Source organism: Narcine bancroftii, chromosome 4 (genome assembly GCF_036971445.1).
Source record: "Narcine bancroftii isolate sNarBan1 chromosome 4, sNarBan1.hap1, whole genome shotgun sequence".
Lineage (NCBI taxonomy): Eukaryota > Metazoa > Chordata > Chondrichthyes > Torpediniformes > Narcinidae > Narcine > Narcine bancroftii.
This window is the reverse complement of record NC_091472.1, coordinates 280,440,676-280,464,274: the sequence shown is the minus strand read 5'-3', so window position 1 is coordinate 280,464,274 and position 23,599 is coordinate 280,440,676. Positions and strand designations below refer to the sequence as shown.

The window sequence follows — 23,599 nt, the reverse complement described above, 5'->3', positions numbered from 1 at the left end:
GTCGTCGTCGTTTATGACTTGTTCAAAAAATAAAAATCATACCAAAGTTGAGTTTTTCATGGTTTATTAAACCTTATATAGGTAATTACATTATTACAACTTCATTATACGATACTAAAACTATGAATAAATTATGCATTAACGATACTTAAAACAGTCAATATAAGTTTTCAGGCCATTTCAAGTCCCTCTATCTTCGCAGAACAAAAAAAATTTAAAAATGGAACTATGTATCTGACACTTGGAAGCAGAACTAAAAGTACCAGGGGACAGAATTACTCTGGGTGGGGACCCAATTTTGGTTTACTAGGATTAATGGCTGCAGGCTGAATCACAGCTTTAGCCAAAACTGTACTAAAGAGCTGAATTACAGAATGGGTTGAGAATTCACATCAAGGTCACAATTGCAGTGATTAGAATTTTTTATTGCCCATAGGCATCCAAACAAGGGCTAATAAATGCACATTGGTGTGGGACAAAGCCTATCTTCAATCACTGAGTCAAACCACCAGCCCTTGATTATGAGTGGCTTTACTGTTGCTGAACCATCCACAATCAGTATTGTGTGGTGTCATCTTTGACTCAAGAATTCAACTGGACAAGCCATGCAAATATTTAGAGGCTGTGTATTTAGTGCAGCCTATTACACTTACAAAGTTTTAACTGCATCTACAAGGCAAGGCAAGACTGTGATGAGATTCTGTCCATTTGCCTGCATGAGTGTAGCTAAATTCAAGATGCTCATCGTGAAACAAGACAAAGCGCCTACTTTTGAGCAGTGGATAAGGTTCTAATCATTTATTTCCTTTGTCACTCAAACCCAGTGGCTTCAGTGAACAGCATCCACAGATACAGTGCTGTTTCTTGCTTTAACAGCATCTCTAAAACTTGAAATGCTAATACTAAGGATAAAGGCTTCAAAGTTTCATACCATGGAGATTAGGAATTAGTGTCATTCCTTCATCATCATGGACTGAGTCTCGAATTCAAGATTCCTTTATTGTCACATAATATTAACAAAATTTGCTTTAGTCTGCTGAAAGACAGACAGATTTGCCATCAGCAAAAATTGTCCAGTGCCTCTTGTAATCAGAAAGAAAAGCAAAAGTGAGTCCCCCCTCACAGCCACCCAGTGTCTGTGGATTCACCTCCAGTGCTCCCGTAGTCATTGCAGCCACACAGATTCCAGTCCAAACCAATGGCAATACGAGTTCCAGATCTGAACTTGCGACACGATCAGAACACCTTCCGTGCCCTCAGCACCCTCTTGAATTCCGGTTCCAATACCTGCCAGGTGAGCGAGTCTCCAGCAGTTTGGTGCCTGGTGTGTGTCTTTTGTCAGCAGCCACCAGCAGCCCACAGCCTGCATGGGTTCCTTGACTCAAGCCACTAACAATCCGGCACCTTTGTATTATTCAACCTCGGAGCTCCTCACTGGTCCGCCACCATAGTCACTATCCTGTGGGCCATCTCCTCTGATTTTCCTTCTCAAATGGGGGCTGGTCTCCCTGATTTCAATCCCTTGAGGGTACTGTGGAACACAGGTGCAGCCATCTTGGGCCCAGACCCTGTGGTCGCAGGATTAAAGTCACCTTTTTAATTTATCATTCATACCTTGGTCGCATGGCAAAGATGAAAGAGTTTTTCTCCAGGACCACGGAGCATATTTACATAAATATAAGTTAGAATAGAAGTTAAACACATTAAAATATTAAGACATATACAGTAGCAGTCCATGGTACCCAATCCACAAATGTTCTGGGAATTCAGGAGTCTGATGGCTTTAGGGGAAAAAACTATTGCCTAATCTGGACATAAGGGCCTGAGTGCTGCAGTACCTCCTACCAGACGGCAGAAGGGAGAACAGTTTACATGCAGGATGTGTGGAGTCCCTCACAATGTTTATTGCCTTTCGCCTGCATCAAGTGTCGTATATATTCATCATGGTAGGAAGAGATCCCCCAATTATATTTTCTGCTGACTTTGCTATCTGCAGGGTCTTGCAGTCTGAGGAGGTACAGCTTCTAAACCAGTTGCACAGGATACATCCTCTGTAAAATGTAGTGAGGATGAATTTTCCTCAGCCTTCTCAGGAAGTTGAGGCGTTGCTGGGCTTCTTTAGCTATGGAACTGGTGTTAAGGGACCAGGTGAGATTCTCCGTCAAGTGCACTCCAAGGAACTTGATACTCTTGACAACTTAATGGTGGAGCCGTCAATGGTCAGTGGAAGATGATTCCCCTGGGTTCTGAAGTCCACAACCATCTCTTTTGCTTTTTTTAACATTCAGATACAGGTTGTTGGCTCTGCACCAGTCCATTAGCGACTACACCTCATCTCTGTATGCTGTCTCCTCATTCTTACTAATAAAGTCACCACGGTCGTGTCGTTAGCGAACTTGATGTTGATGATGTGGTTTGAGCTGTGTTTAGCTAAACAGTCATGGGGTCAGCAGAGTGAACAGCAGTGGACTAAGCATGTAGGCCTGGAGGGCCCCTGTGCTTAGTGTGATGGTCTTGGAGGTGCTGTTACTGATCCAGACTGCCTGAGGTAAAAACACAAAATGCTGGAGAAGCTCAACAGGTCAAATTGTGTCCTTTATGTACCAACTGCAAAGATATATATCCGACGTTTCAGGCTTCATCGAAATAACATAAAATAAAGGACACTGACCTGCTTTTCTCCAGCATTTTGTGTTTTTACTTCAACCACAGTGTCCACAGAATTTTGTGATTTACTTCAGACTGCTTGAAGGATCCCTGGCAGGAAGTCAAGAATAGAATTACAGAGGGAGGTGTTTCGACTTAGTAGGCTCAACTTCCTTATCAGATACTGTGGTATGATTGTGTTGAATGCTAAGCTGAAGTCAATAAACACTATTCAAACATATGAGTCCTTGTTTTCCAGGTGGATAAAGGCTAGATGGAGGGTGGTGGCAATGGCATAATCTGTAGTGCGGTTGGGTTTGCTTGATGTGCCCCATAATGAGCTTCTCAACGTACTTCATGACGAAGGACGTGAGTGTGACAGGGTGGTAGTCATTGAGGCAGGACCCAGACGACTTCTTCGGCACAGGGACAATGGTGGCAGCTTTGAAGCATATTGGGACCATGGCACTTTTCAGGAAGATGTTAAAGATGTCGGTGAGAACATCTGCTAGTTGAGCCCCACATCCCCTGAGCACTCTACCAGAATTGATACCAGTCCAACAGCTTTCTGCAGGTTGACCATTCCTAGCTTTCTCTTGCAAGAAGCAGCACCTGGTCATTTGGAAGAGAGGCAGTGTTTTTCACCTCAGAGTGTGCGTAGAAGTTGTTCAGTGTGGCTGGGAGGGAGGCATCACCAGCACAGGCAGATGGTGTAGTCTTGTGATTGGTGATGTCTTGGATGCCCTTCCACATGCATCGAGTGTCCTTGCTGTCCAGGAAGTGACTGTGAATGTGCTGGGCATGTGCACATTTTGCTTCCCTGATGGCCTTAGACAGCTCGGCTCTTGCACTAGCTAGGGGTACCTTGTCGTCTGGTCTGAAGGCAGCATCTCTGTTCCTGAGCAGCATGTGCATCTTTGCTGCCATCCATGGCTTCTGATTGGAATGAGTTATGATGGACTTGGGCACAATGAAAAATCTGCTGAAAGTTTTCAAAATGTTTAATCTTTTGAAGTGCTTTATTCCTTATCTTTAGTTTTACAATAAATCCTGCTGATTTAAAAACAGTCTGGCATCTATATAAATGTGCATAATGTGAAGTGGCATGGTGATTGTGTGTATCAATGTGTGTTTCTATAATCATAATTTGTTGAAGTTTTATATAATTGTTTATTTGAAGATCAATAGTAAGTAGTTCATTGCATCGTGTAATTTTACAGTGCAGAAAGAGTCTAGTCAATTGTGTCTATGCCAGTAGAAAATTCTATTTCATGTATAAATTTATTCCTTGTTCCTCATTTTCATATCTTTAGATTTGTGTCAAAAATTGAAGAAGTGCTGAATGATTGGAAACTGATTGGAAGTGCGACGAGCAAACCTTTAGAAAAGGTCTGTTTCTGTTGCACCATCACGATTAATTGTCTTACATAATTTTGAATTGTATTAATGATAAATGAAAATAGATTAATGATAATGAATTTCTTTTTAAAAACAAATCTCCACAAATATCTTGAGTATATCTATGATTGGCGATAAAACACATGTGAAGTATCTCATCATGGGAAATGCAGAGGAACAATTTTTCAACATTTCAATAATAAGCACTTCTCTATTGGTACTTTCCAGTGGGTACTAATGCCATTTTCTGGTATTACAGTTTTTGGTAGGAATCTATTGTCAACTTTTAAACTCAATTTTAATGTTTTTGCATTTTAAATTATTGTTCTGTCCAATTATATTATTAAACATTGTGAATTTATAGGGTGAATTAACCTCTGGAGTGTGGGAGGAGAAGTCTGATGAGATTTCTTTCGCAGATTATAAATTCAGTATAACACATCATTACCTCAAACGAGAATCTTCAACTGATAAAGACATAAAAGAAGTGTCAGAAGAAGGTATGATTAGCTACCCATACAAGCTGTTTGCATTTATGCAGTTATTGATGAGGATTATGAATTATTTGAGTTCTTTAAAGAACTGAAACAAATTTTAGCTGTCTTTTGAATAAATTTTTGGAAGTATAGCTTCAGATTCCAAAACTGTTCTTAAAATTTTGGAGAGGGATTTTGTAAATTTTATCTGCTTCTCTCTTGTATTCATTTACAGTACAACTCCAATTATCCAAAATGGTTGGGACTGGACCTATTTCAGATGACTGAATTTTCAGATAACTGGTCACTTTTAAACACAGCCCAGTAGCTACAGCAAATCACTTGTATCAATGTTTAAACAACAAGGGAAGGCTTTTTAAGCATTAAAGTGATTAAAATTTGCTGCTGCTGATCTCCAACATGTCCCCAACGCTTCTACCTCCTAACCACTGCCATTGATCCCTGGGGAGGCTTCCTGGGTTGATGGAACACTCACTGGTGAGTTGGTGGGCTCCTTAATGTCCTGGTTTTTGATGTTGGAGCCCAACACAGACCCAGTCTTCACCTGTGCATACTTCCCCTCCCAACTGCCACCGATGATCACTGACACCTCCACACCAAGGTCCTGCTCCTGCCTGGGACCCCGAGCTTCTGCTCGCGAGGCCATCCTCCTTGATGACACTGGAACAAGGGATTCTTCCAACCGCTTGCTGCTGGGAGACAGTGGTACACAGTTTGAGAGGGAGAGTTGGAGAGTAAAGTCAATAGGGGTAGGTAAAGAAGAAATGGAAAGGGAGAGGGGAAGGAGTTAGCTGAAATGAGGACAATCGTCGTTCTAAATTCATGTTGGTGAATATTTTTTCAGCCTGTGAGGACAGTTTGGCTCTGAAAAAATGTTGGATAAATGAGGATTTCTGATTGTTTCAGATATCCTCACTTATCCAAAATTTTTTGGAGGAGAACAGACATCACTTCCTGGTCCAAACAAATTTGGATAAATGAGGATTTCAAATAATCTGATTTTCAGATAATTGGAGTTGTACTGTATTTACCACTGTTTTTATTTGTACATAGAAATTTTGTGAATGGAATTTTTATTTTAATAGATGTTCTTCCTGAAGCAATGCACAATTTGCTATCCATGAGCAATGACTTCCCACCTCGAGCTCACTGCCTCGTCAGATGGTAGGCACATTCTTGATATATTAATTGTCTTTAGGCAGTTAACAATTTTATATTAATCTGACAATATAAATCAGCCCACACAATATTAACAATTTTATATTAATCTGACAATATTAATCAGCCCACACAATTAAGAAGTTTTAACCCTGCTGAGTAATTGGTAAAGCCTTTTATGCAAGTGCATATTGTACTAATTTGGAGCTCTGAGGCAGTATTAAATATCACACCTATCTGCTGCTAAAATTTATGAAATAACCAAGCATCTGAGGAATATGAAAATATTTCAAAATCATTTTTAATGAAACAACGAAGTCTGAAGGATGTTCATTCAATACAAAATATTGCTCCTCTCTAATCTTAAGGAAGATCTGTGGGCTGTAATTATTTTGAGCGCTGTTATTAAGTCTACAGAGCGATATCGAGACTAATACTAAATTGTAGTGCCTCTCAAGTGAAGTGAATGAAACTGATTCAGTTGCCTCTGCACATCAATTTTAAATATATGCTCAGCAATGTCTGCAGAGAGAGCGAATGATGGATATGTATTTGTTCAGCTTGCCACTGATTTTGGAATGTGAATGCAGTACATATAAAGAGTAAATTATTTTCAAGGTATTTCTTATCCCAGGTATGGTCTACGGGAGTTTGTGATAATTGCTCCAGCAGCTGGTGGTGATGCAGTCATCAGTGAATCGAAGTGCAACATTCTGCTCAGCTCCATTTCCATTGCATTGGGCAATACTGGTTGGTAAGTAAATACAGTAAAATCCCTGGTATCCAGCACCTCTAGGGATCGGTAGATGCCAGATAAGTGCATTTTGTCTGTCACTTGAGATGGCGTGTTGCGTGGATTGGCAAACTGACCATTAGGGGTGCCAATTTTAAACTTTTGCATATTTTACCTAAGTAAAAACACTAAGCTGGATAAACTCAGGAGGTCAAATAGTGTACTTTACATAGCAAATATGAAGATACCTAACCAACGTTTTGGGCTTGAGCCCATCATCATGGTATGACAAAATATAGGCAGGTGCCCGAACAAAATGGAAGGGGGAGAGGGGCAAGGAGATTGCCAAGATGGAATACAAGACCATAGGCCATAAAATATAAGGGGTAACAGGTGGATAAGGGAGGGATGGCACACCAGCAAGCGGGGTGAAGGAGAGGGAGGGGTGGCTCTGTGAATGGAGAGGGAAGGAGATGGAGGAAAGAAGACAGAGGGAATGGGAAGGGAGGGAGAAAGGGAGTAGGCAAGAAGAAACCTTGCTGTTAATGCCATGTGGTTGAAGGGTGCCCAGATGGAAAAGTAAGTGTTGTTCTGCAATTTACAGGTGGTCTTGGTTTGACAGTATACGAGGCCATTCTCTTGATTTTTACTTATTTATTTTACGTGATTTTGTTTTGATGAGGCTGCTGGTTGCTGGATAACAGGGATTTTACTTGAGATAGGATGTTCAGAGTTATGACACTTACATGTATTGATTAATACTCTTTGTAATATCTTGCATCATATGTTTAAAAGAAATGAAATGAAGAATCAAATAATCTATTGGAATATTGTAAGAACTTGTGCTGCTCTCAAGGGCATTTTCTTTTTGAAAGGTTATTTGATTTTTGATGAAGGATATGTTGCCTTTCTCTCCCTGAACTCTGCTTTCCTGCAGAGAAATGATGCTAATGAACTCCAGAATTTTTGACAGAATGGCTATGAAGGAAGAATGTTTCTTCTGTCAGAGTGGCTTGTATTTTGGAGGCTAATGTGAAAGTGATTGAAATCTATTGACCAGAATCTTTTACTTGATGGCAATGGCCTGATTTATTTTAAAAATAAGTAATTTTAGGTCAGTGAGAGACATTAGCTTCAGTATTTGTGTGATGGCCGAGATTGGCGTAGTAGTTAGCACAATGCCTTTACAGCGCCAGTGAATGGGACTGGATTTGAATCCCGCGCTCTCTGCGTGGGTTTTCTCCGGGGGCTCTGGTTTCCTCCCATAATTTAAAAACGTGTCATGGGTGTAAGTGAATGGGTTGTAAATTGGGCGGCACAGACTCATGAGCTAAAATGGCTTGTTACCTTCTGTATGTCTAAATTAAAAGATTAAAATTTTGCAGGAATTCCTGACAATTCCCTATTTAAGTGTCACAAATTCTGGATCCTCATGCTTGCTTGTGCATTCTTCCTGGCAGTCATTTTCCAGGAAGTCTCCAATTAGGCCCCATTGTTGGTCTCCTCAAGACCAACAGTGAAGCACAAAGATGTTGCAGTTTCCTCCCAACTTTGGTTGGGAATGTGCATGAATAGCCCATGAGAAACACAAAATGTTGGAAGAACTCAATTGGTCATGCAGTTTCCATGGAATACAAAAAGATTGCTGACATTTCTGGCTGAAACTCTTCATTAGGAATAGCAAGAAATGGGCAGATGCTGTATAAAAGAGTGGGGAAGAAAGGGAGGAGCACGGGTTGGCCGGTGATCAGTGAATACAGATTGGGGGGGGGGGGGGGGAAGGAATGGGGGAAAAATGTTAAAAGTTTGGAGGTGATAGGAGGAAAAGGCAGTGGGCTGGGGAAGATGCACTCTGATAGGAGGAAGGGTGTGGAGAGCTGTAGTGGTGATGGGAAGGTCGAAAGGGCAGGGAGGGAGAAAGGAGGAGGAATGGGGCCAGAGAGATAAGCAAGGAGGTGGGAGATGTTGGAGAAAACAAGGTGGGGAGGCGGACAGTTACTGGAAATTGGAGAAGCCAATGTTGATGCTGTCTGGTTGGTGATTGCCAAGACGGAACGCAAGACCATAGACCACAAAATATAAGAGGAAAATCATTGAATCCACTCCGCTATTCCATCATGAGCTGATCCATTCTCCCACGCAGCCCTACTCCTCTGTCTTCTCCCCATAACTGAAGAAAAGGATCTATATCTATCTTAAATATACCCAATGATTTGACCTTCTCACCTGCCTGTGGTAGCAAATTTCAGAGGTTCCTAACTCTGAAATTTCTTAAGAAATTTCTCTGCACCTCTGTTTTAAATGTGCACCCTTCCATCCTGAAGTTATCCCCTCTTGCCTAGACTCCCCTACCATGGGAAATAACTTTGCCATATCTACTCTGTTCAGACCTTTCAACATTCAACATGTTTCGATGAGGTCCCCCTCATTCTTCTGAACTCCAAGGAATACAGTCCAAGAGCCGTCAAATATTCTTCATGTGCTAATCTCTTAATTCCAGGAATTTTCTCTGAACCCACTCCAATGCTGGCATATCCTTTCTTAAAAAAGGAGCCAAAAACTGAACCCCTTACTCCAAGTGAACCCTACCAGTGCCTTATAAAGCCTCAACATCAAATCCCTGCTCTTGTATTCTATTCCTCTAGATATAAATGCCAACATTGCATTAACCTTCTTCACCACTGATTCAGCCTGGACTTTAACCTTTAGGGTATTCTGCTCAAGGACTCCTTAAGTCCATTTGCACCTCCGAATTTTGAATTTTTGCCCCATCCAAATATATTCTGTCCTTTTATTCTTTCTACCAAAGTGTTTGACCATACACTCTCCAACATTGTATTTTATTTGCCACTTCTTTGGCCATTCTCTTTATCTATCTTGGTCTCTCTGCAGCCTCTCTGTTTCCTCATAACTACCTGCCCCATCACCTATTTTTGTATCATCTGGAAACTTTAGCCACAAAGCCATTTACTCCGCAATGCAAATTATTAGCATACAATGTAAACAGAAGTGGCTCTAATACTTAATCCCTGCGGAACACCACTGATAATCATTAACCAATCAGAATAGGATCTCTTTATTCCACTCTGTTTCCTGCTGATCAACAATGCTCCACCCATGCTAGTCTCCTTCCTGTAATTCTATCAACTCTTGTCTTGTGCAGCCCATTACGTGGCACCTTACCAAAGGCCTTATGAAAATCCAAATGTATAACATCTACTGCATCTCATTTCTCTGGCCTGCAGTTTGTTTGTAAGGCAAGATTTTCCCTTGAAGGACCCATGTTGATTTTGGCCTCTCTTCTCATGCACCTTGAGATGCTTTGTAACCTCATCCTTGACAATGGACTCCAACAACTTCTCATCTTCCCATGAGGTGCTATTCCTCCAATTTCCCCCACCTTGGCAGTACAGTAGGCCATGAACAAACATGTTGGTATGAGATTGGGAAGTGGAATTAGTGGCTGGCACTGGGAGATTCTGCATGTTGTGGTGGATGGAGTGATGGTGCTCAGCAAAGCGATTTCCTCCAATCTGCATCTAGTCTCTCCGATGTAGATGAGGTCACACCAGGAGCACCAGATACAGTAAACTATTACAGATTCACAGGTGAAATGCTGCTTCATTTAGAAGGACTGTTTTGGGCTCCGAATGGCGCTAAGGGAGGAGGTCTAGGTCCACTTAATGTTTGATGAGTGGGAAGGGACAAGTAGATAAGGGAGTTGTGGAGATAGGAAAGTGTAGAGGGGAGGGGAAGATGTGTCTCATAGTAGGATCTTGTTGGAGGTGGTGGAAACTGGAGAATAAAATGAAGTGGGAAGGGACAAGTGGATAAGGGAGTTGCGGAGATAGGAAAGTGTAGAGGGGAGGGGAAGATGTGTCTCATAGCAGGATCTTGTTGGAGGTGGTGAAAACTGTGGAGAATAAAATGTTGGATGTGAAGGCTGGTGAGATGGCAATTGAGGATGGTGGGGAACATCATCCTTGTTATGGGGAGACAGATCGAGCAAGGGGATAGAAGTTCCGGAGATTGACCAAATGAATTTGAATGCAGGGTGGATATTGCTGATGAAGTTGATAAAATTGACATGGTCGTGCAAACTGAACTTTGAAAACACTTTCTTCATTGAAGTTAAGGTAAACGGCTGAAGGTTTAATTTATAGTTTTTAACTGTTTTAGTTTGTCTGTTATTTTCATTGAATTAAAGTGGATTAAAATGTTTTAAAATATTTTAAAAATAATAAAATGGATTTGACATTTTAATAGCTTGAATTATATTTGTAGTTTATGCAAGTTCAGGATGCGTGTATGATCATTTCGTGTTTTTGATTGTTAGCTAAGGTTGGAACAAAGTTTAGCTGCCAATCATTTTTAATAAGATTTATTGTCTCTTGGTTATTGTTTTAACATGGAAGGCCCTACTGTGGTGTGGACTTTGCTGTCGAGGCAAAGCTAAATCTGTCTCGCATATTACCCTTTGGAAATCTGCATTAGTTAGATGCAGCCTTTGTGCATTGATCAGCAGTAAGTGCTGCTCAATATTGCAAACTCTGGGCTATTAATTCAGAAGAGACAGTAAAAAAAAGAATGTTTTGTTCTGGGCAGTTTTAAGCTTGTGTAATAGTGTTGCAATTGCATTCATTCTGAACTCCTAACTTCAGCTTTACAGATAATGTGTGTTTGAAGAGCAAGAAAAAGTCACCTGTTAAAATAGCCAGCCTCTATCCTGTTCTTGTAGCTGTTGTGTTGATGTGACTAATCGAATTAGTCTTCATTGAAGAATTTGGAATAATGTTTCTGCTTGCAGCCTATGTACGTTGTTTTTCACACAAGTACCATGCAAGCCGTTTTGAGTTTTGTGTGCCCGATGGAGATGTGGGGGGATGGTAGTCGTGGGGAGCTGGCTGATGGAGGACCTCAGTTTTCTTCAGGCTGACTTCCAGGCCAAACATTTTGGCAGTTTCCGCAAAGCAGGACGTCAAGCGCTGAAGAGCTGGCTCTGAATGGGCAACTAAAGCGGCATCGTCTGCAAAGAGTAGTTCACGGACAAGTTTCTCTTGTGTCTTGGTATGAGCTTGCAGGCGCCTCAGATTGAAGAGACTGCCATCCGTGCGGTACCGGATGTAAACAGCGTCTTCATTGTTGGGGTCTTTCATGGCTTGGTTCAGCATCATGCTGAAGAAGATTGAAAAGAGGGTTGGTGCGAGAACACAGCCTTGCTTCATGCCATTGTTGATGGAGAAGGGTTCAGAGAGCTCATTGCTGTATCTGACCCGACCTTGTTGGTTTTCGTGCAGTTGGATATCATGTTGAGGAACTTTGGGGGACATCTGATGCGCTCTAGTATCCAGTATCTAGTATCACATCTCCATCGGGCACACAAAACTCAAAACGGTCAACCAGTTTACCTATCTCGGCTGCACCATTTCATCAGATGCAAGGATCGACAATGAGATAGACAACAGACTTGCCAAGGCAAATAGCGCCTTTGGAAGACTACACAAAAGAATCTGGAAAAACAACCAACTGAAAAACCTCACAAAGATAAGCGTATACAGAGCCGTTGTCGTACCCACACTCCTGTTCGGCTCCGAATCATGGGTCCTCTACCGGCATCACCTACGGCTCCTAGAACGCTTCCACCAGCGTTGTCTCCGCTCCATCCTCAACATCCATTGGAGCGCTTTCATCCCTAACGTCGAAGTACTCGAGATGGCAGAGGTCGACAGCATCGAGTCCACGCTGCTGAAGATCCAGCTGCGCTGGGTGGGTCACGTCTCCAGAATGGAGGACCATCGCCTTCCCAAGATCGTGTTGTATGGCGAGCTCTCCACTGGCCACCGTGACAGAGGTGCACCAAAGAAAAGGTACAAGGACTGCCTAAAGAAATCTCTTGGTGCCTGTCACATTGACCACCGCCAGTGGGCTGATATCGCCTCAAACCGTGCATCTTGGCGCCTCACAGTTTGGCGGGCAGCAACCTCCTTTGAAGAAGACCGCAGAGTCCACCTCACTGACAAAAGGCAAAGGAGGAAAAACCCAACACCCAACCCCAACCAACTAATTTTCCCCTGCAGCCGCTGCAACCGTGTCTGCCTGTCCCGCATCGGACTTGTCAGCCACAAACGAGCCTGCAGCTGACGTGGACTTTTACCCCCTCCATAAATCTTCGTCCGCGAAGCCAAGCCAAAGAAAGAAAACCATGCAAGCATAAACCTTCTGATTCCACTAGGTGGAGGTATATTCTGTGGCTTTAAACAATGATGACCATTCTCTGTTATGTTGTGACATTCATTAAGGCTTTCTTATTTGGTAACAATTAGGATAGTTCTGTTGTGTCAGTTCGCGTTACAAGTTCAGGTTGAAAATATTTGACTGGTTTATTTCTGTCCATCACTGAGAATTTTCTTGTGAAACATGAATATGGTTGAGTAATGAGCCCAAAGGACTCAAAAACCAGCTGCAACAGAAATTCACCAAGACAATGTCTACTTAACAAAACTAGTTTTATTTTCTTAATACAAAAAAATAAAATCAATACTTAACTTATTACTATTAACTTAACCCCCTTCTAATTCTAAGCACACATGTATATAATGTTTATGTGTTCAGGAAAGTTCTTTTTCACTGTCCAATCATTGTCTTTTCACTACTCTAAGTTCACAGGTATCAGGCAATCTTCCATACTGTGCAGAATTGAACAGATACTCACTAATTTAAGCTGTTACTGCTTAGGCTTCACAGATATTCGTTGTTTGTTGGACACACAAACTGGTTTCCTTCAATCAACAATTGAAGTGTCTTACTGAAGAAACTTGCCTCCTCTTGGGCTTTTCCAAAAGATAACCTCTTCTTCCAGGTTACCACAGGGAGTTCTTTTTTCCCTATTCCAGGAGAAACACAATAACCAGTCATTAACTTTGCAATTGACTACAGAGAATTAGAATAGGCTGAACTTAAGAACTCAAAACCCATCTCGAAAAGGGATCTTACAGCAGGTCTGCCAATTTGCAGCCTTCACACAAGCTGTTGCAGAATCCTCTGACAAACAATGGATGTTTTCTCTCTTGTTTGCAAAACCAAGTGGCCCCTCTTAGGACAACAAACTCCAACCAGGCATTTAAAACTCTTTCCAGTTTAGAAGCAAAAGATTTCTCAGTTCTTGAGCCTGGACACTGTTCAAACATGTTGGTCCATTAACACCTACTTATAAAACTATCACAAGCACTTGCATTGTCTCTGCGAAGCCAACTGTAGACACAAAGTCTGCCCCTTGTATATCTCTTGCATGACACATGAGATGTTTATTAGTGAAATGTGACCTGATAACTAAACCACAAAATCTAACCCTTTTGAGATATATCATAATTTTATTATTCTATAAGTTATCAATAATATTAGTTTTTTTTAGGCTTAAGCCATTGAAATACATCTACAATGATATTGTAACCATAAAAAAAATTGCAAAGGATTACAGATTGGTGTTAGATTTTAGGTTTGTTTTTATTTAGAACACATCAGAAATTTAATGTTAGGTTAAGTATTACTTTTTCTTCTTGGGTATTCAGTTGTTCATTAATAGATAAAGTTTGTTTCCAGTCTATATTAGATTGATTCTTGGTTTCATTCACTTTCAGAAAAATTAGTAATTGATAATAATGGGCAATAATATTTTCATGCCAAGAGTTGCAAGACAGAATTAGACTTGCTGTTGGGCTGGATTTTGATCTCATTCATGAATGAACATTTGATTGCAATGGAAAAGAACTTCTGCTTTGAGATGTAATTCCTGAACACAAAGTAATACTTTGTGGAATTCTGTACGCAAACTAATAGAATTCATTGCAGATCACTGGTATTTTGTAGAAATTTTGCAGGATGTTCCCAAATAATCATACTTGTTTAATTTCCATAGATCTTTAAATTTATTCAATTAAAGATGCAGGGAGAAGCTGGAGGTACTCAGTGGGTCAGACAGGATCCATGGAGAGAAATGGACAGTCAGCGTTTTGAGTTGGGACTCTTTCTTGAGACAGAGAAAAGACTCTTGCCTAAAATATTGACTGTCCATTCATCTCTATAGATACTGCCTTGACTCACTGAGACCCTCCAGGCTTTCTTTGCACTTATGATTAAAAATCATTACCTGAATTTGGTAGATGCCTTGGTTGAGGAATCTATGTTTCTGTTTTTCTTATTGTGTGATATGTGGATTGGGAAATTCAGACCATTGCCAAAGTAAAATGAATTTATATTTATAACCTAGAAAGGATGAAACTGAAATGTGTTTAGCAAATGCATGGTTAAAAGTTCTCTCAATTAATAGCGCAGTTAATATTTATTGATGGATCATTGTGTAATTGTGTATTTTAAATTAGTCAGGTGGCCTTATTTGTGCAAATTCAACAAAAGCCGAGAAGAATGTACATAGGTGCATGCGAAGGTCCTGGTGTCCGGATGGATTTTGAAATGGTTCATCTTCGAAAAGTGCCAAATCAGTACAATCATCTGTCTGGTCTTCTGGATATTTTTAAGTCCAAGATTGTAAGTATTTTTTAACATGGGAACATGTGTTACTGGATGTAATTGGAAACACAAAATTTCACAATACAGAACAAATTTATTTGGACCACAGAATTTTAGCAGCCTCTCTGGAAAAACAATTACTTTTGACCTGGTCTTCCTTTTACCTTTTCCATTACTTACCAAAAAAATTATTTTGGACTTTTAGTTGGTTTCTGGTGGGATATTGTATACAACAACAATCTCAATTTTTGTAGTTTTTCAGAGGAATATGTTTTCCTTTTAAAATAATTAAAACATCAGTGAAAACACTTCTACAAATCTCTTATGGGTCTTGCTAAAGTCGATGTAGTGATGATGTTTGCCATATCTGGAACTGAGGTGACAGACACAAAATAAAGTATCAGCCATTCTGGGCAGAAGCAAGAAGAAATCTATTTAGCTCAAGGGAAGTTAATCTTTGGAATTACCTTCCCAGAATATTCTATTGTTGAGTGTAGGCAACTCCTGCATTATAACCTTTTGAGTAGCAGAAATATGATATTACAGGATTCACAAATCACTACTGAAATTTTTTTGAGATATGATGTAAAATTTCTCATGTAATTTACATGATAAAGAGGCAAATCAGTAAATAAACAGATACATTTTTATACCTGTCTTGACAGGTACAGATGATGTGGTTTAATGTTGCAAAAAACATATAGACTGTTTTCTTGCACCATAACCCATCTATAATTTGGGGTCCCCTATATATTCAGGCTCCAGATTATTAAAGAAATTGAGAGATATGGGGCCAGTGCATGGAAATGGCATTGAGGAAAACAATCAACCATGATCTAATTGAATGGGAGAAAAGTGTTGTGGTTGGCTCCAAGTTCTATTTCTTTTTCCCTGGGGTCTCTATGTGCATTTGCTGATCTTACATTTATGTGGTATTCAAATAGTTTTCTGAATTGCCTTCCCAGTAAATTGATCACTTTGTTTTTGTCTTTAAGGGGTGCCCTTTGACGCCATTGCCTCCAGTAAATATAGCTATTCGGTTTACATATATCCTTCAAGATTGGCAACAGTATTCTTGGCCCCAGCAACCGCCAGGTAGGATATTTGATGTTGTAATGCAATATGATTGTGCATGGATATCTTATGATCATACAATTTAAAGGTTGCCAATGCATGCGATATAAATTCAAGTATCATACCCTAATTTCTTTAATTTATTCATGTCCGAATTTTAATTTTGCTTTTATTTTTACCTCCTTGTGATGTTTTTAAGATGAGGGTAGAAATAATATAATTACTATTATTGCTATTAGACATTGTTATTTACTTGAATTCTTGTGTGATGATAACTTTTTTGCTTTTCAATTTGTTTCATCTCAGTATCAATTCTGAACTAGTCTTCTCAACATAGTTTTGTTGGTCTCCACTGTGATAGATGGTTCAGTGACATAACAGCTTGCCGCTGCAAACACTTAGAATTATTTTTTTTAACTACTGTGCACCTCCAGAGATTTGCTGTCCTGGATATTAATTTTGTGATCCAATTATCTTTTCATATTTATACATAAAGTAGTTCTCTTTCCTGCACTTCATTTAAACTCACCATGACCATTTTTAGCACTCTCTCTCAACTCACAAGGGCCCTGTTTCCTGACCTTTAAACTTACCAGGGTTCTGTTTCTTCATTCTCTATTATTACCTATTAGGAGCTCTGTTTCCCATTCCTTTTGAACCCATTGAGGAACTCTTTCATTTGCTTTTAAACTCATGGAATTCATTGCAAATTTATTACACCATAGTGTAACATCTAAAATTTGAATTGAAACTGTGGTCGAGTATTAACAGGAATAATGCCCAATAATCCGAATGATCTGTTTTACCTTCACCGCCAAATCCTGAGGATTCCAGAATATTTGCATTTTAATGTACCAAGCAGATGTTATAAAACATATTGCCTCTCTGATGCTTTGTAAAGTTGTATAAAGCTGAAGGATAAAAGAAAGGAGCAAATAAAAATAGTTTTTTTGTACTTTTTTGGTGGCACGGTCGACACAGTAGTTAGCACAATGCCTTTTCTGCGCTAGCGATTGGGTTCGAATCCCTTGCTGTTTAAGGAGTTTGTATATTCTCCCTGTGTCTTTGTGGGTTTATTCGGGGGGGTGGGGGGGGGACCGGTTTCCTCCACCGTTCAAAATGTACAGGGGGTGGGGGTTAATTGGTGTAAATTGCATGGACTCATGGTCCAAAATGGCCTGTTACTGTGCTGTATGTTTTTAAAAAAAGCATTGAACGCATTAGTGAAATATGAGGCTTGCTGATAACTTGGGTATGAGGGGACACAGTTAACTTTATCAGAGTGTAAGTAGATGTGTTCTGTGAACATTGTCCTGATGGTGAAGATTTCTCTGACATTAGGTTTTGTGAAATAATATACAAGAAACTGAATTTATTTCGATGTGCTGTCAATCCAGAGAACTGACACTGGCATGAATTCAAAAATGCTTTTAATCAATAACTTAATAAAAACTTGATGGATGAACTGAGTGGGTTTTTAATATTTTGATTGATTTTTAGTTCAAATTTCAGATGTATGCAAAGCACTCTAATTTACATAATTAGCTTTGAGATAATGCATTTGATTATGCTGTGGACTATAATTGAATTGTATGATTTTCTCTTCTGTATATTTATTCCATCTGAAGGAATAAAAGTTCTTCTGGACATACAAAATCAGATGTTAATTTGAACCTCTACCACATTACCATATACAGTTAGGTTGCCTTTGAATTGAAACTATTTAAATTTGTTTCCTTAGCAATGCCTTTTTTTTTCCACACGCACAATTTCATTGTATCACTAACCGATAGATAATAAATAATCACAGTTTGCATAGAGCAAGAAAAAATAGTGGCTTTACCATAGTACAATCAGTCCTTTTTGTGATGTAGGAGTAGTTTATGATTAGTGTAGTAAGGGAAGTGTCATAGCCATTGGAAAATATTGAGGATTAGTAGCAATGGTTATTTTGGATAATAAAACTTAATTCTTGATAATAATACAATTTCAGTTTCAAGCAGTGTGTTTAAAGCAAGTCTGAACTCAAAATAACATAAAACATTGCCGCATAGTACAGGCCTTTAAAGTCATGATGTGTGCTGACCTATAGCACAGAAAACAGGCCCTTCTAGTCTGTGCCAACTATTATTCTGCCTTGTCCTAGTGACCTGCACCCAGTCCAAAGCCCTCTTAATCCCTCCAATCCATGTATCTGTCCAAATTTTTCTTAAATGTTAAAATTGAGCCTGCATTCACCACTTCAGCTGGCAGTTTGTTCCACATTCCCACTACTCTCTGTATGAAGTTCTCCTGAAACTTTTCCCCTTTCACCCGTAACCCATGTCCTCTGGTTTGTATCTCATAACTCACCTAACCTTGTTAAAATTTGTTTCCTTGTGTTACAAGTCCAGAGGATCCCAAAACCTAGCAGCAATAGATATTCACCAAGACAAATGGTGACTTAAACAAAAGTTGCTTTTAATTATCTTAAAACATGAAAACAGAATCACACGTTAACTTATCACTATTGACTTAACTGAAGTGCCAGTTAATGAAGAAATTGAAGGCTGTGTAGTTAACCAGGAATCATGGGTTTTATTAGTAGAAACTAAGTAGTACAATAATGAATGATAATGGGTGCATACACAGTTATACCCAAGGGGAGTGTCTTTAGTTTTAGTGGTAGAGATAATAGACGTCCAATGTCAGTAAAGCAGACTAAGCACAGCAAAAGACTGACAGCATGACACAGATTCATCACAGTCTCCCCCCCCCTCCCCCCCCGGTAGAAGTTGGGTTAAAATTAAAAGAACAACTTCTAGAGTAATATTCAACTGAGCAAGCACTTGTACTGTAAGCATAACACAGTCAAATAAATGGCATTGAGAATTTACTGACATAGCCAAAACAAGGCTAGGAACTAGCAGGGCAATCAGAATATAATGAGATGTTTATGAATAGTGGAGCCTCTCGGGTTGTTTTCGAACGCAAGAAACCTCCTTATCAGAGCAGGTGGTGGTTTTGCAGGAGTAACAACCTTGGGAACTGGTGGTGTTGATACAGTTCCCTGGTCTATAGTGTGAGATGGCAGGACTTCTGGACCCGCTCCAGAATCACCTGCGTGAGGCTGTGGGGCCTCAGCATGGCCATCTGAATGCTTATGAGGGGTCACAGGCTGGGGTGGTGCATCCAACCTCTCAGGATCACTCTGAGTGGGGGTATGCCAGGCGGGGCTAGGTCTCTTAGGAGTACTGTGTCCGTGTTCCTGTCTGGATATTTAACGTGGGCATATTGGGATTAGTGTGCAGTAGTTGAACTGGCTGGACTAGAGGGCCAGCTTTGCGCGTCTGAGCGTTTCTCTTCAGCAGAACGGTTCCAATTTCAGATAGACAGGCTGGCCAGTCCATCACAGTCCCTGATTTCCGAGGAAAAGTAAACATATGTTCATGAGTTGTTTGATTTGTTGCTGTACATAATAGGGACCGAATAGAATGTAGCGCCTCAGGCAGCATGTCCTGCCACCAAGTAACAGGGTAACCATGTGTCTTTAACGCGAGGTTAACAGTCTTCCAGACTGTGATGTTAGCCCTTTCGACCTGCCCATTTCCCTGGGGGTTGTAGCTCGTGATGCGGCTGGTGGCAATCTCCTTGCGTAGCAAAGCTTGGTGCAGCTCTGTGCTCATGAATGCTGAGCCTCTGTCTGTATGATTATAGCTGGGAAAACCAAAAATACTGAAGATTCTGTCAATTGCCTTAATGACAGATGTCGTTGAGACATCAGGGCAGGGTGTCGCTTAGGGAAACCTTGAATATTCGTCTATTTCAGTAAGGAAAAACACATTTTTGTTGTTAGAAGGTAACAGCCCTTTAAAATCCAAACTGATCCTTTCAAAAGGTCAGGTCGCTTCGATAAGAGTGGCCCCTGGAGCTTAAAAATACTGTGGTTTGCATTCCGCACAAACAGGGCAGCTTTTAGTCAGTTTTCTGACTTCTTCGAGGGAGTAAGGAAGGTTGTTAGCCCTTGTATAGTGGAAGAACCTTGTGACTCCTGGGTGGCACAGTCTGCTATGGATCTCCTTTAATTCTTCAAGCTGAGCACCGGCAGCGGCTCGTGACAATGTGTTTGAGGGATCATTTAATTTGCCAGGTCTGTACAGGATCTCATAATTGTAAGTTGAGAGTTCTATTCACCAGCATGCCATCTTATTGTTTTTAATTTAACTTTTGTGTTTAGTATTAAACATGTAAGCTACAGATTTCTGATCAGTGACCAGGGTGAATTTTCTACCAGCTAGAAAGTGTCTCCAGTAGCGAACAGCTTCTTTTTCAATGGTCGGATGTTTAAGTTCAGGTCCGCGTACGTGCAGGAGAAAAATGCCACTGGTCTGCCCTTTTGATTAAGGGTTTCTGCTAAAGCACAATCTGAGGCATCGGTTTCCACTTGGAACGGGACATCCTCATTGATGGATGAGAGTGCAGCTTTGGCAATATTAGTTTTAATTCTCTCAAAAGCTATCAGAGCTACTGGAGAGAGAGGGAAAGATTTTGTGCCTTCATAGCATAGTTACGTACCCATTTGCAGTAGTAGGAAAAGAATTCAATAAACCTCTTAAGGGCTTTTGCGGAGTCTGGGGGTGCCAGCTTCTTAAGGAGTGCCATTCTTTCAGGATCGGGGCGATTTCGCCCTCACGAACAATGTAGCCCAGAATGGATAGTTCTGTTGCATTGAAAACACATTTACCCTCGTTAAATGTAAGGTTGAGTTCTTTGACCATTGCTAGAAAATTATTTAGGTTGTTATCATGCTCGGTCTGGGTCTAACCACAGATAGTGACATTATCCAGATAGGGGAACGTACCCTTTAACTCATACATGCTAACAATTTTATCCATCTCCCTCTGAAACACTGACACACCGTTAGTGACCCCAAAAGGTACTCTCCTAAACTGGTATAGCCCCCCCATCAGCCTCGAACGCAATATAGGGTCGTTCAAGTTTTTTAATGGGAATTTGGTGTTAGGCTGCCTTAAGGTCGATAGTTGAGTACACTTTATATTGTGCTATCTGATTAACCATTTCGTTAATGCGAGGCAGGGGGTAGGCGTCCAAGTTAGTATAACGTTTAATTGTCTGGCTGTAGTCCATAGCCAGTCATTTCTTAGTGTGATTACACATGCAGTGAGCATTTTTATTATTTTTTGCAGTTGTGAGAGCAAATGATACACACTTATTAGGACAATAAGATTATTTCCCAATTTAATTTAATTATTTTGGAAACTTATTATTGGGAATATTATGCATCTTTGTACATTAATGTCTTGCTTCCCCAAGTCTAAAGTTTGTTTTCTTGGTGTTTATTCGTGGCTCTACATGAATGAGATTTTAATAGTGCACAAGACCACAATTACTGATCAGAAAACAATCTTGTTATAATTTTATGTCAGTGTTGATTTTGCATTTTTTATAATTATGCTATTTCAATACTAATGTACACCTATCTTTATAGAGTACTCTTGTGTATAGTATTTCTTTTAAAAACATGTCTCTTGACTTTTAATAAGATAGGCTGCATCACCAGCTTAATGTCATTTCCAGCTGGACAGCATGAACAGAGACTTCTCCAATTTCTGTTAACTTATTAATCTCGGTTTCTCTATTCCTCTTTCTTTTTTCCACCAGCTTCCCACCCCCTTCCCTTCCTGCTTCTATCAGAGAGCTACCTGCTATCCATCACCTCTGTTTTTTCTCTCTTCTACCCTCTGATCTCTTAACTGTTAACTTGTGCTCCTCCCTTTGCCCCTTCCTACCTCCTCTCTTCCCCCACCTTTTTATTCAGACGCATGTCTATTTTTGCTTATGCCTGATGAAGGGCCCAGGCCTGAAATGTTGGCTATCCTTTACTGCCTATGGATGTGGTGTGACCTATTGAGTTTCTACAGCATGTTTGTGTATTGCTGGTGACATTTCAGTTGCTAGATGCCTGGAATCTACTGAGAACATCATCAAAAGAAATGGGGAGGTTCTCATGACAAATAATGCTTGTTGTTTGTGGAGAAATTTTTTTGAGACCTGTGGCACATACACGGACTTTGCTGCTAATCACAAATTCTGATTTATTCATTTTGTTTATAACTGACTTCCTTTGCATCTCATGGCAAGTTTGGCAGTTTGATGAGTGTGTTTAGGTTATGTTCATACATGATTATTATACAATGGTTTTGATGCTCTTTTGTGGTTGTGTTGTGTGATTGTGTTTTAGTCATTGTTGTAAAGCATTAGTCATATTCTTTTATTAATTGGAGGTAAAATTATCAATCAGATAGGGATAAATTTTAGCTTTTTGTGCACAGGTTTCCTACAAAAGCAATGAAGCATGGTATTGCTGTATTTTATCTGTTGGGAAATTAAAAAAAAAATGCATTTATGCATGGTTGATTCTTGTTAACTCTATATATTTCTTTTAAAATGGCTCATGAAGAATTTTCCTTCTTTTGTAGATTTTGATGCATTGATTGGAGGAGAAGTGGGTGGCCTAGAATTTGGAAAGTTACCATTTGGAGCATGTGAAGACCCTATTAGGTGAGACTATGTGAATATCCTACTACAAACAGTAACAAAGGATAATTATTTTAGTTGATTTGAGTGTCCTTGTAATACATCTAAGTGTTTTATGGTCGATAAAAGTTAAATTTAACTGAGCTAGGGGATTGGATGGTGGAATGTTTTAATCTTTTTTTCCCAACCAGTTAAATCTTATTGTGGATGATAGAGAAGAGAATAGAACAGAGTACACCCCCCCCCCCCCCCCCCCCACCACACCACCATCTTGCTAAATGCATTTGGTATAACGCTAAAGCAAAAATGTGGCATGCAAAACCATGTTCTAAAATTGTTGCAATGTGTTTTCTGCACCTTTTGGGTAATTACCTATTCCAAGTTAGTCTATCGGCAACATAATTGTAAGCCAGAGAAATGTTTGTATTCTATATACACACACGCATACTAGCAGGATCCCCATATATATACTAGCAGGATCCCCGGCATTGCCTAGGGAATAAAACATTCACTTGTTGACTACATGGTGGAAACAAAATACCCAAATAACTTCATGGTAATTCTGCATAAATATATTTTTTCAAACACAGCATTTATATTCTTTGTAACAGGGATGCACGGTTCAAACAGAGTTGATTCCTGGCAAAATATTGACAAACAATTCTCAGATAAGCGCTTCTTAGTTTTTCACCTGGAGCATTTCCATAAAGACTGTTTGGGCTTCCAACACATGAACATCCAACATAGAGCTGCTCATGAGAAAAGCAAGGCTCTTCCAATTGCATTCCAGCTACCTTCAACGTCTTGGGATTTGTTGATGGACAAGGCAAAGCTCAGACATATGGGAAATTAAAGTCTCTTGAACTCAAATGGCATATCAGTTGGAATGATGGGAATTTTTGGAATGAGTTCATCTTCTCCCTTGCCACATCCAGAAAGTATTGCCGCTTCAGTAACATGAGATATTACTGGATTTGGCCACTTGTTTTTATTCTGTATGTACATTGATGCACAGTGCTGTAACTAATTG

The 23,599-nt window shown here is 40.0% G+C and overlaps 2 protein-coding genes across 8 annotated transcripts in view; one reads left to right on the top strand and one right to left on the bottom strand.

The window, feature by feature from the left end:
* The window catches only part of rab3gap1 (RAB3 GTPase activating protein subunit 1), a 76,591-nt gene that overhangs the window by 2,163 nt on the left and 50,829 nt on the right, over positions 1-23,599 (top strand). For 3 of the 4 annotated variants that reach the window (XM_069935183.1, XM_069935185.1, XM_069935182.1), the window contains exons 3-9: positions 3,960-4,035; positions 4,409-4,544; positions 5,627-5,705; positions 6,334-6,453; positions 14,811-14,976; positions 15,954-16,053; positions 22,512-22,593. In XM_069935183.1, the coding sequence (XP_069791284.1) occupies positions 3,960-4,035; positions 4,409-4,544; positions 5,627-5,705; positions 6,334-6,453; positions 14,811-14,976; positions 15,954-16,053; positions 22,512-22,593 (759 nt within the window). Of the gene's footprint in view, positions 1-3,959; positions 4,036-4,408; positions 4,545-5,626; positions 5,706-6,333; positions 6,454-14,810; positions 14,977-15,953; positions 16,054-22,511; positions 22,594-23,599 lie in introns of those variants that run through there. The other variant, XM_069935186.1, reaches the window with a different exon arrangement.
* map3k19 (mitogen-activated protein kinase kinase kinase 19) overlaps positions 1-23,599 on the bottom strand; it is an 88,409-nt gene that overhangs the window by 62,329 nt on the left and 2,481 nt on the right. For all 4 annotated transcript variants that reach the window (XM_069935177.1, XM_069935179.1, XM_069935181.1 and 1 more), the window contains one exon: positions 13,145-13,316. The gene's annotated coding sequence lies outside the window, so the exon portion shown is untranslated. The remainder of the gene's footprint in view (positions 1-13,144; positions 13,317-23,599) is intronic.